The sequence below is a fragment of the Vicia villosa genome, linkage group LG7 (genome assembly GCF_029867415.1).
Source record: "Vicia villosa cultivar HV-30 ecotype Madison, WI linkage group LG7, Vvil1.0, whole genome shotgun sequence".
NCBI lineage: Eukaryota > Viridiplantae > Streptophyta > Magnoliopsida > Fabales > Fabaceae > Vicia > Vicia villosa.
The window spans coordinates 130,754,930-130,767,534 of NC_081186.1; the positions used below are offsets into that span (position 1 = coordinate 130,754,930).

Genomic DNA, 12,605 nt, shown 5'->3' on the forward strand with positions numbered 1-12,605 from the left:
TTACAGGGCTATATCGGTAATTACACTAAATAATTACATTTAAACTAATTCCTATTCACAGCAAAGACACGTCATAGAGAATTAAAGAAGTGCATATAAACTAATAACAGCTGAATCTAAACCATTGACAATATCTAGGGGTGGGAATAGGCCAGGCCGGCCTACAGGGGCCTACGGCCAAGCCTACATAGGCCTCGGCCAGGCCAGGCCTATTTAATAAAAAGGCAAGACTTAGGCTTTTTTAAAAGCCTATTTTATTAAATAGGTCAGGCTTAGGCTATTAATAAAGCCTATGAAGCCTTATAGGCCGGCCTATATTTTCATATATATTAGAAATATGCTAAATAAGTTGGTCCATGTAGACATATATATTAGAAAAAAAGACTAAATAGACTACCATATATATATATATATATATATATATATATATATATATATATATATATATATATATATATATATATATATATATATATATATATATATATATATATATATATAAGTAGTGCTATTTAGTACGAAGCAATTTGAAGAAGAAATGCAAGAATGAGTATGTGTCACTATTTTAGTGGTAAGTTTTAAATTTAACTTCCTTTTTAATAGGAATCATGAGGTGTTGGTGATAATGGATGGTTGAGATCTATTCTTGCCTTTCTTGTTTTTCTATTTTCTTACTAATAAGCATATATATATATATATATATATATATATATATATATATATATATATATATATATATATATATATATATATATATATATATATATATATATAAAACAAAGGCTAAATAGGTCTACTTATATATGCATATATAGGCCGACCTATAAGGCTTCTTAAGTAATATGGATAAATTAAAAACTTTAATGAAATAAAGGCTTTTTAAATAGGCTTTCAGGCCAGGCCAGACTTTTAAAAATCAGGCCTAAAAACTGAGCCTATGATAGGCCTTAGGCCAGACTTAGGCCTTTTAAGTTTATCGTAGGCCTAGGGGTGATCGCGGTGCGGTTTGGGCGGTTTTGGCGAAAAAATCATCCGAACCGCAAGAGAAAAAATCGTGTGGTTTGGTTTGGTTCGGTTGGCTTTTAAAAAAAATCCGAACCAAACCAAACCAACCTAATGCGGTTTGGTTCGGTGCGGTTGGTTCGGTTTTTTAGAAATATTTTATTGAACCATTCATATACATATAGATGATAACATAACTTTGTATTTAGACATTCATACACTATCAAATAACAACAAAACCCGTCATATTTTGACAATAACTTTCTATTTAATATGTAAAAATTAAATTAGATAAAAGTGGAATAATAAACATAAAATAATAGTATAAAATAATATAAAAATTATTAGAATGAAACAAAAAAATAGAAGATACGAGAGATTAATGAATGTGAAAAAGAAAAAACAAAAGAGTTGAGAGATTAGAGAAGAAGATGTGCGATAAAAACGAAACTGAAATAGGGAACATTTGCATAAAAATGAGAAGGTGAAAAAGAAAGAATATAAGAGAGTAAAGATTATAGAAAAAGAGGGAAGATGTATGTGGCAAAGAAGAAGCGATAATGCTATTAGAGATTTGAGAAAATCGGGACTAAAATCATGTGTAAGGATGAGAAAATTGTTCGTAATCATAAGGTTAAGGTATTATAGATTTAAGTTTGGGTTGGATGTGAGTTAAGTAAAAGTTAGGTTGTAACATAATGCGGTTTGATTCGGTTTGGTTCGGTTTATAAAATACAAATCGCAAACCAAACCGAACCATGCAGTTTTGTTAAAAGATGACCCAAACTAATCCGAACCAAATGCGGTTTTTTGCGGTTTCGGTTTGGTTTGGTTTGGTTTGCGGTTTTCTATTGGGTTGGTTTGGTTTTGATCACCCCTACGTAGGTCAGACTCAGGTCTTCTAAAGCCTAGCCTATTTCCACCCCTAACAATATCTAATGACATAGGATTATTTGACAGCTCGAGTACAGGTTACCTTGAAAATTCAGGTAAAATCAATTTCCAATTAATAATAATACATGATATACATTTCTAACACTTCTTAAAAACATAATAATTATTATCATATATTACATCTCAACAAAAGTCCACTTCAACCGAAAAACAACTTGCAAAAATTCAAATTGTATCTTTCGACATTAAATCTTTCTCAAAACCGTGTCTTTTATTTTTCTTCTTGGAAGGTTCAGACGCAACAAGCATCTTAACAACATCTCTCATTGTAGGACGCAATGTCGGAAGCTTATTAGTGCACTTGATAGCAATTTTCAACACTTTTATCATATCTTCGACACAATGTGCTGATGCAACTCTCGCATCAAGAATGTTGAGTACACTTTCGCGCTCATGCAGATTACTCAGAACCCAAAAAACAATGTCTTTTGCTTCTCCGTATTCTTCTTCAACAGCTTTTCTTCCAGATACTAACTCTAACAGTACTACTCCGAAGCTGTACACATCGCTTTTGTCAGTTACTTCAGTTGAATAAGCGAGTTCTGCATAAAACACAACAGAATATATATAAATAAAATGTCACAAATAATGAATGTATAAAACATGAGATAGTTTTGAAACTACAAACAATGTATTGAAACTTCTGGTTGAAAGCATGATCAGAACATACCTGGAGCAATATAACCATGTGTGCCAGCAAAAAAGCTAAGACCCGTCTGAGTTTGTTCGGCAAACCTTGCAACACCAAAATCAGCAATTTTCGCTTCATATTCTTGATCAAGCAAGATGTTGCTCGATTTTATATCCCTATGAATAACAGATGGACAACAATCATGGTGCAAATAGCAAATCCCTTTCGCACCTCCCAACGCGATTTTATACCTCTGATTCCAATCCCATGCAACCTTCTCATCTTTTACATTTCTATGCAGAGCTTCGAAAAGATTACCATTTGGCATATACTCGAAAACTAAAAGATTGGTTCCTCCTTTGAGAAAACAAGCATAAAGTTTAAGTATATTTCTATGCCTAATCTTCCCTAAAATCTCCATTTCCGCGACCAAAATCCTCATACCGTCGCCATTCTCTAGCTGCTTCACGGCCACTACCATTCCGTTTTTCTTCAACGCGACTCGATAGACCTTTCCCGTACCACCGTGGCCGATCAAATTATCTTCATCCAAGTTACCTATTTCATCAGCATCAATATCCACTTTGTGAAAAGATGCTTGCTTCCATTTCTTTTGACTTGCTTCCTTCTGACGTTTTAGCATCTTTTTCGCTTTTCGAATCCTCATTCTTCGACAGATCAAAACCGCAGCGAGGAAGATAACAGCAATGACCAAGAGCAATATATATTTATAGCCAAAGAAAGCTCTTCTACGAGCACGATCATTACCACAAACCTTCAAAACAGAATTTACCGTACTGCTCGGCATTTTCTCAACACATAAACCTTTGTTTCCAGCAAAAGCTTTCTCTCCGCCGATGACAAGTATCCCGAACGGAATTCCTCCAGAAAGCAGATTATCAGAAAAATCAATTGAACTTAGTTTCATTTTGTCCAAATTATCAGGAATCGAACCTGTTAACTTGTTTCGAGACAAATTCAACGAGTTCAACGAACTCATAAGCGAAACCGAGCTCGGAATATTTCCTGATAGAGAATTCAATGCAAGATTCAAATCCACAAGCCTTGAACATTGGCCTAACTCCTTAGGTATTAAACCAGTTAATGAATTTTCCTCCAAATGCAAAGTGGATAACTGTTTCAATAATCCAACTTCATGTGGAATTTCACCAGAGAAATTGTTGTTGCTCAAGTAAAGTTTCTCCAAACTTGCCAATTTTCCGATTTCGGACGGAACCTTACCAGAAAACTTGTTGTTCATCAAAACAACCTCAGTTAAATTTGTTGAGTTACCAATCTGTGAAGAAACTTCACCACTGAAATTGTTAAACCCGAGATCAATTATCTTCGCATTCGGAAGCGACCAAACGCCGTTCGGAATTTTTCCGGACAACAAATTCCTACTGATCCTCAATCTCTCTAATGATTTGCATGAAGCATAAGATTCAGAAACATTACCAGTGAAATTGTTTTGCAATGCAAGCAGAAGTTTCAACTTTTGCTTCTCACACAAGTACTTTGGGAAAAAACCTGAAAACTGATTCTCAGATAAGTCGATGCTTTCGAGCGGAGAAAATCGGCCGAAATTCTCTGGAATCGAACCGGTGAACCGGTTTCTGTAAACCGAAAAGCCTCTGAGATTTTCCATATCACCAAATCCAACAGGAATCTCACCAGAAAAGTTGTTATCATAGAGCTGAAAAACAGCCAAATTTACCATATCACCAATTCTCTTAGGCAATTCACCAAACAGGTTGTTTGCAGAAATATCAATTTCTTGCAAATTGGTTAAATTCGCAAGCTCTTCCGGTATTCGGCCGGTCAAATTGTTCGAAAACAACTCGATTTTGTAAACATTCTTCAGCTTCGAAATGGATCTAGAGATGTTTCCAGATAGCTTGTTTCTTGACAAATCCAAAGTCTCTAGTGCTTCCATTTCATACACTGATTCTGGAATCTCTCCAACCAAATGTGCACCACCAAGGTAAAGCCATGTCAAGTTCTTCAAACTCCCAACACTCTTTGGAATCATACTTCCAGCGAAAAGATTTTCTCCGAGACCAAGCGAATTAAGTCCGGTTAGATTCCCTATCCAGCCAGGGATTCTCCCGGTGAAAAAGTTCGCCGAGAGATCAAGAACACGGAGGCTTCTTAGTCCAGAAAAATCCGGAATCGGACCAACCAGTTCGTTTCCGGATAAATTCAAAACTCTGAGGTGTGTGAATTCGGTTACTTCCGGAGGAAGTTTCCCCGAAATGGAGTTGGATGGTAGTGAAAGGACTTGCAGGCTATGAAGTATGGAGATTGATGGAAAAATTTCGCCTGAGAGCAAGTTATCGTCTAAGGAAATTTCTGTGACTTTGGAAGATGGTGGATCACATGTGATGCCATGGAAGTTGCATGGAGTGTTTGTATTATTCCATGAAGCTAATGTGTTCGACGAATCGATTAAATGATCTTTGAATTGGAGAAGTGCTTGTGTTTCGGTTGTTTGAGATTTGCAAGGAGGGAAAATGAGTGATAAAATTGCTATGAAGTTGAAAAGGTGAATGAAGTTGGAAGTGTTGGCCATTGAAACAAAGTTGGAAGGACTAAGTTGGTGACAAGGTTTGAAAACTATGGTCGCGCCATGATGATGTTTGATTTTGCAGAGAGAATTGTGGTCGAATGCGGCTGGATTATATGAAGTTCATGGACAAAGTTGTTAACAAGATTCAAAAAGCGGACGCGTGTCACGTTTTTTGAATTTGCAGAGAATCACGGTCAAATGCAACTGATGATGGAGACAAAGTTAATAAGGTTTTAAACACGGGTGTATCGCAATGTTTGATATTATAGAGAATCGTGGTCAGATGGAGGTAATGCAGCTTCAATGGTTGAATGTTGAGGTAAAAAAACCCTGATGTCGTGACTCTGATTGTGGTCGTCGTGTGAATGTGGATGATATTTGATTTGAAGATGGATGATCAATGAAGCATTATTGAAGGAGTGTCACAATCCTAAAAAACATTAAAAGATATTAGAATACAAAAATCAGACATAGTGACATTAGTAAATAGTGCAATGCAAAGAAAAAAACAAATAGTGATTAGGTGAGACAAAAAAAATTAAAAGATGAAGTTGAAATGTCAATTTTGTTAGTGTGTGTAAAGAATGATTGAACTTTCATTATTATGATTCTAATCAAAGAATTGAAGAAAGAGATAATAATGCTTTGAAGTCACTCATTTCACACATCTTTTGCAAGCACTAGTAGTTTCTAATCTAGTTTGCTCTAAATGCAAGGCACATATAATAATTGTATACACTTTTTTCTCTTTAATCATGAGTTACTTATTACTACTATTATAGCAACCATGTGGATTTTGGAAATTTAGATAGATGATAGGAGTAACTTTTTTGGATGCTTCTTTTTGATAATAGTATAATAATGATAGTAAGAAATTTGTTAAAGCTTCAAATTAAGAATGATGAACACTCTAATATTGGAAAGAGAAGAATTAAAAAATGAGATAGTATTAAAATTTGATTTTCTAACCTGATTTCCAGTGTGAGGAAGTGTTTCTTCTTGTGTTTTTTTGTTTTATGAAGGAAGTGAATTGTGAGTGAAAGTGAGAATAGAAAATGGTGTTTTTATAAGAGAAAACTTATGATTGGAATAACGTGGGAAATTATGAAATGTGTGCTTATTAGTCGGTAACCAAGAAGTGAAAAGAAAATAGAATTATTATTTGATTGGTGCATGCATTAGTGTAAGAAGTGGCCATGGCCATAACATTAATTAGTGGTGTAGATACATTATGTTGTTTTGGATATTTTAGTTTTGGAAGATTCCAAAAGGTCACATTATAGAGATGATGAGTCACCAAACATGAAACTTAGAAAGACAAATGTGACACTATCTCCATCTCCATCTCCATTCATAATTAATATATTGTTTTAGTTACATGTTAAACTTAGAAAGACAAATGAGATATGTGTCTAGTTTTAATTTTCATCTTTTAAAATAAGCTAATAGTATTACTAAGAGACATGTTTTAGAAATACACCTAATACCACATGCATTTTTATAGTTAAAGACAATCTTTGAGAAAACTTATAAGATTTTTTCAGTCCAAATTATAAAAATATGTTACACTCAAATTTAATTAAAATTTAATAATAATACAAAAAAATATTTGTTTTATATTTTATTATAATTTTTCATTTTATCTTTTTTCACAAATATCAATCGACAAGTATCTAAAAACATATAGATGAGATGATAAAATATTTTTTAAAATTTGATGGACACAATACAAACTTTATGTGGAGCATTCAATTACCGCCAAAGATAAAGTTGTTTTTTTGGAGATTTTTCATCGACCGCCTTCCGTCAAAAGATCTTTTATTGATAAGAGGAGTTACTAATATGTCTAATCCGGATTGTGAGTTTTGTGGTGTTCAAGTTGAAACTTCTTTTCATCTCTTTTTTCTTTGTCATAGGGCGAAAGAGATTTGGAATCATATTTACGCGTGGCTTGACATACCGGAGGTGATCACCAAAGAGGAGTTTCTTGAGTTTGGGGTTTTACAAGACAAGGTGATGAATATTCATAGAAAGGCTAAGATCAATGTGGTGTGGTTATCTACGATTTGGTGTCTTTGGATCATGCGGAATGCTATTATCTTCGATGGGAGAGTTTTTTGTTTTGATGTTGTTTGTTCTAATATTATTTTCCTTTCTTGGAGATGGTTATCTAGTGGATATTCTAAGTTTAGATCCAATTACTACGATTGGTTTAAACTTTCTTTATCCGATTCAATCATTCTCTAGTGTTCTCTGTTGGTAACGGTTGCACCCCTAGTGCGAGCTTTATCAATCAATTGCCTATTAAAAAAATACAAACTTTATGGACACATTAATATTAAATTCTCTTGAATTTGCATAAAGTTAAGTTTTTTAAATTTTAAATAAATTTAAGTTTTTTAAAATTTTTGCAAATTAATAAAATGAAATTTTGAAAATTTAAATAAACTGAATTTATAAAAAAAGTGTAAGTGAATTAAAATTTGCAGAAGTTTAAATAAATTCAATTTATATTATCTTTATATAAAATAATAATTGAGAATTTAATTTCAATTTGATATTTTAATACTTTTGAGATGTAATCAAATTTGAAAATTATAAATGAGATTGGGAACATAAAGAATAGTTAGTGGGGCTACATATTGTCCACTAAAAAAAAGAGAGAATGAGAGAGAAATATAGTGGCGGGAACTTGACAAAATACTTTTTCAAGTCTAATTATTAAATATAAGCCAAAAAAAATATATGTGTATTAGTCTTAAAAAAATAAAACAAATGTCGACAAGTCCAACAAAATATCAACAATTTCTTCTATATTTAATGTTATTATTTTTAAGTTATCATAGAATAAATTAATGTGAAAGGTAATTTGAAAAATATGGTTATTTTTATCATTTTGAGAAAATTATATCAAATAAACCACTTTTAAAAAATGAAAAATTATTATTGATCTCTTTATTCTATAATAATATACACTAAAAATATTTTTAGTTTTTATTTTATAATTAATTTTCTACAAATATATCATCTAAATAATACTATAAATATCATTATTAATTTTTATTATACATTTAATAAAAATATATCAATAACTAATATAGATAATTAAGTACAATAATCTTTTTTAAATTTATTTGAAATAGTTAAATATCCAAGAGAGGGCCTTTTTTATGTTGGTGATATATAATTGGTGAACCTATCGTAGTTAGTGTTTTTTAATCTAAACTAAAGATTAAAGGTCTAATCAATTTATTTTCCAATTATTGAATTTTATCAGATTTTTATTATCACATTAAATCTATGGAACAATTTCAAGAATTAAATTGATTAATTTTCCACATTTCTATTATCTTGTTCCACATTTTCTCTCTACTTCGTTAGTGCATGGACCACGAAAAAGAATTATTGTCATATTCTTATAGCCACTAATTTTCTTATAAATTACTTGTGCTTTATGTTTCCTTCCTTTTTCATTTCACTTCATGAATAATGAATAATCACTTTTTTTAAGGAATAATTCCTGTATTACTCAAATAGTAGGAGTTCTAGCTATACTAGAACACTTCCAAAAATGTAACCAGTGATGGCTTCATGTGAACTTTTTTTCATTTGGTTTTGATAAGTCCACGTGAACTTTAAGAATCATTTTTATATAATATATTCGAATATATTGATATCTGCCTAAATTTAGCTCATATAAATTCAATAACTTAATATTAATATAATAAACATATTTAGTCCAAAAATAATAATAATACTATGCATATTATTGAATAAATAATTCAAACTATCTCGTATGGTCATTTCATATTTCAAAATTTGCAGAAACATTTTATACGTATACATATAGGTTTGAACGTGCAATTTTGTCTTTGGTCTTTTATAATAAAAAATAGATAAATATTAAAGTCGGCTATATTTTTTATTTACATCAATACAATTAATTTTATTAATTTTTCAAAATAGTATAAGGAGTTACAAAATATTGTTCAATACGATTTATCTATGTCACTTTTTTTTTTTTTTTTTTAAGCATTGAAGGGAGAACTAGGGGTTCTCCAATCCGAATACAAAATTGACCCAACGCCGACAAAAAAGCAATATTACAACCAATTACAATTACGACAAATAAGACCAAGGGTCTTTATAAAAATCGTAAAAACAACAATTGGAATAAGTAATATTGCCAAAAGATGACCACCTCCAAACCAAAAACTTGATGCTCCAAACCATATTATTTATGTTCCACACTTCATTCCTAAAACAAAAAGCATTCCTAGTCAACCATATGATCCAAGTGGTGGCTAACCAAAACACCCCCAATTTGCCGTTTTTAATCTTATTAACACGGCTCAACGAATGCCATTCCAAAAAAAACGGGATGCATTCTTCCTCCGACCAACCCAAAAAACCCACCCACGAAGCAATTTCTTTCCACACCAACTTAATCACTAAACATTTAGAAAACAAATGATCCGCCTCTTCGACATGAGAATTACAAAAAACACACATTAAATTGGCATGATCAAGATTAATACCTCTATAAACAGTCTCCAACCAAACGCCTTAATCTTAAAAGGAATATCCGCTTTCCAAATCAAATTGAAAGCCTCATCACACTTAGCCGGAGGACCGTAAGGAATACGCCTAGAAGCATAAAAACAATAACAAGATGAAACCGTATAACCACTATTCAAGTCCAACAACCATTCCACCTCATCCTTCAAATTATTCAAGCTACCGAAATTCTCCAAAAGATCCTTCAACACCGAAAGAGAAATTAAAAAATCTGCATCCCTTCCAACAACCAAGATACCAAGATCTCCCCACTTCCACAACCCATCTTTTTTTTTTAATAAGCAATTGATTATAAGATATCGCACTAGGGGTGCAACCCTTACAACGAAGATACACTAGGGGGTTTTGATACAAAGTAAAGGAAATTTATACCAATCATAGAAATTTATCCTGCTAGGAAGCTCCTTATTACTCGCCCATCTCCAAGAAAAAAACATAATGTTTGATATCACCTCGTCGAAGCTAAAGGTGCCGTCTTCAAAAATCATATTATTCCTCATATTCCAAGTACACCAAATTAAGGCTATCCAAATTGAATTTAGGACAACTTTAAGGTTGGTGTTTTTCACGATTTGTTGGATACTCCCAAAACTCTTGAACTCCTCTAAAGAAAGCTTCAAATCATGCCCCAACCACATGTATATTCTATTCCACACCGCCTTTGTAGCTTGGCAATGGAAAAAAAGATGTTCCAAAGTTTCCGGGTGATTTGAACAAAAAAGGCAATTTATGGAAGAAAGAGTAGGCACACCTCTATTGACAATTGGTCTTTTAGAGGTAATCTATTGATGAAGAATCTCCACGCAAAAATCTTGATCTTTTCCGGAATGTTGGTCTTCCAATTGACTTCCAACAACTTGGTAATTGGAATTGGCCAAGCTAACTCCTTTGCATTTGAGACCAAGTGCGACACACTAGACACCGAGAAGGTTCCGTTTGGAGATAACTTCCAATGGAAATCATCCGAAGCCATAAAAAGCCATAAAATCCGGCGCCATCCCTTGAAGGATCATTCTCAACTCCCTAAGCTCCTCGCCGATAATCAAGTCCGATGCGGAAGTGATGGAGGGAGAAGCCATCGGAACCGAAGAGTTCAACACATCCGCGCCAAAAATGTCTTCTAATTTCCAAGTAATCTCACCTTGGTTAGAAGAGAAGAGATCACTCACCGAGCAAAGATTGTTGGTTGTTCTAGCAAACAAGAACGGAAAAGTGACGTTAAGCGGATGTTCATCCACCCAACAACTATACCAAAAAAGAATATTGTTTCCTTAATTAAACTCACATTTAACCCATTCGTTAAATCCTTGGCCCAATTCGTCCTCTTTGAAGTCATTAAGAACGATGTCTCTCCACCAACGGGAATCATCCCCATTTAAAAGATCCTTGCTTGAAGCCAACACTTTAGTCTTAGGATTGTGATATCTCAAGAGTAAGAATCTACTCCAAATAGCCTTATCTTCCTTTAAAATTCTCCACTTCCATTTAAGAAGAAGGGATTTGTTCATTTCTCCCACATCTCTAATACCTAATCCTCCTTTCTCTTTAGGCTTGCACACATTCTCCCACTTCACCCAATGTATACATCTAGATTTAGTATTCCCGCTCCACAAAAAGTTGCTAAGGAGACTTCTTATGACTTGAATAATTTTGCTCGGAGCTTTGTAGAAAGAAAGAGTAAAGATAGGTATAGCATTAAGCACGGAGCCAATAAGAGTCCCCCTCCCACCGATTGATATGTTTCTACCTCTCCATTTAGTAAGTCTTGTTTTTATGTTGTCTATCACCTCTTGCCACACCTTCTTCTTATGCGCACCTTCGCCCACCCAAATACCAAGGAATTTAAAAGGAAAGCAACCTTTTCTACACGCAAGAAAAGTGGTCGCCGAGTTGAAAAATCAATCACCTATGTGCGTTCCATACAAGTTACTTTTATGAAAGTTGATTTTCAAACCGGAAACTAATTCAAAACCTCTCAACAACACTTTTAAACTCCAAAGGTTATCATAGGTAGGTTCTCCTAGAATGATGGTATCATCCGCAAATTGAAGAATATCCACGAAGTCGTTTACCTCATACATGAAAGGTTTAAAGTCACCAACCTCCACGGAGTTTTTAGTTAAAGCGGTCAATCCTTCCGTAGCAAGAACAAACAAGAAGGGAGACATGAGATCTCCTTGTCGCAAACCTCTTTGGACCTTGAATTCTCTAGTTGCACTTCCATTTACCAACACGGACATGAAATTGGTAAATATAGTAGCTTCCATCCATTTCATCCATCTTTTACCAAATCCCATTTTCACCAAAATCCACCTTAAATAATTCCAAGAAATTGAGTCATAAGCTTTTTCGAAGTCCACTTTAAGGAGTAAACACCCCTTCTTCTTTCTCTTTGCCCAATCGAGAATTTCATTAACCATTAGCACACCGTCCATCATACTTCTTCCCGGAACAAAAGCGGTTTGATTGATAGAGACCAATTTATCCACTACACTTCTCATCCTAGCCGCTATCTATATCACATATAATAGGGATAGTGATCAACATGTTGATATTTTATATTAAGTGATGAATAATTTCAAAATTATTTTCAACAAATACCCAAATTAGTGTTTTTAAATTTTTGTATAAACAAATATATAATTAAAAAGGAAACAAGAAGGTACTCCAACCCTTGCAATAGACTTTCTTTCCTAAAGTCTTAATTTTTAATACTTTAAAAATATATGTTCCAATGTGAGATTTAGTCTTCCAAAGCACTTTTATTTGTCTTCTAAAACATTTTAAAGTTAATATTTTTGGAAGTTTTGGCAAAACGATAATACTAGTGTGTAGAAAAAAAAATATAAAAACGTTGCTAAAGACAACATA

General features: G+C 33.2%; 1 protein-coding gene across 1 annotated transcript; it reads right to left on the reverse strand.

Annotated features, from left to right (window-relative positions):
• Positions 1-1,986: 1,986 nt before the first annotated feature.
• On the reverse strand, positions 1,987-6,299 carry LOC131616816 (receptor protein-tyrosine kinase CEPR2-like). The gene is made up of 3 exons (XM_058888261.1): positions 6,126-6,299; positions 2,627-5,586; positions 1,987-2,498 (listed from the first exon to the last, which is right to left on the reverse strand). The coding sequence occupies exons 2-3, from the start codon at positions 5,157-5,159 to the stop codon at positions 2,122-2,124; spliced, it is 2,910 nt and encodes a 969-aa protein (XP_058744244.1). The 5' UTR covers positions 5,160-5,586; positions 6,126-6,299; the 3' UTR covers positions 1,987-2,121.
• Between the last annotated feature and the right edge of the window lie 6,306 nt (positions 6,300-12,605).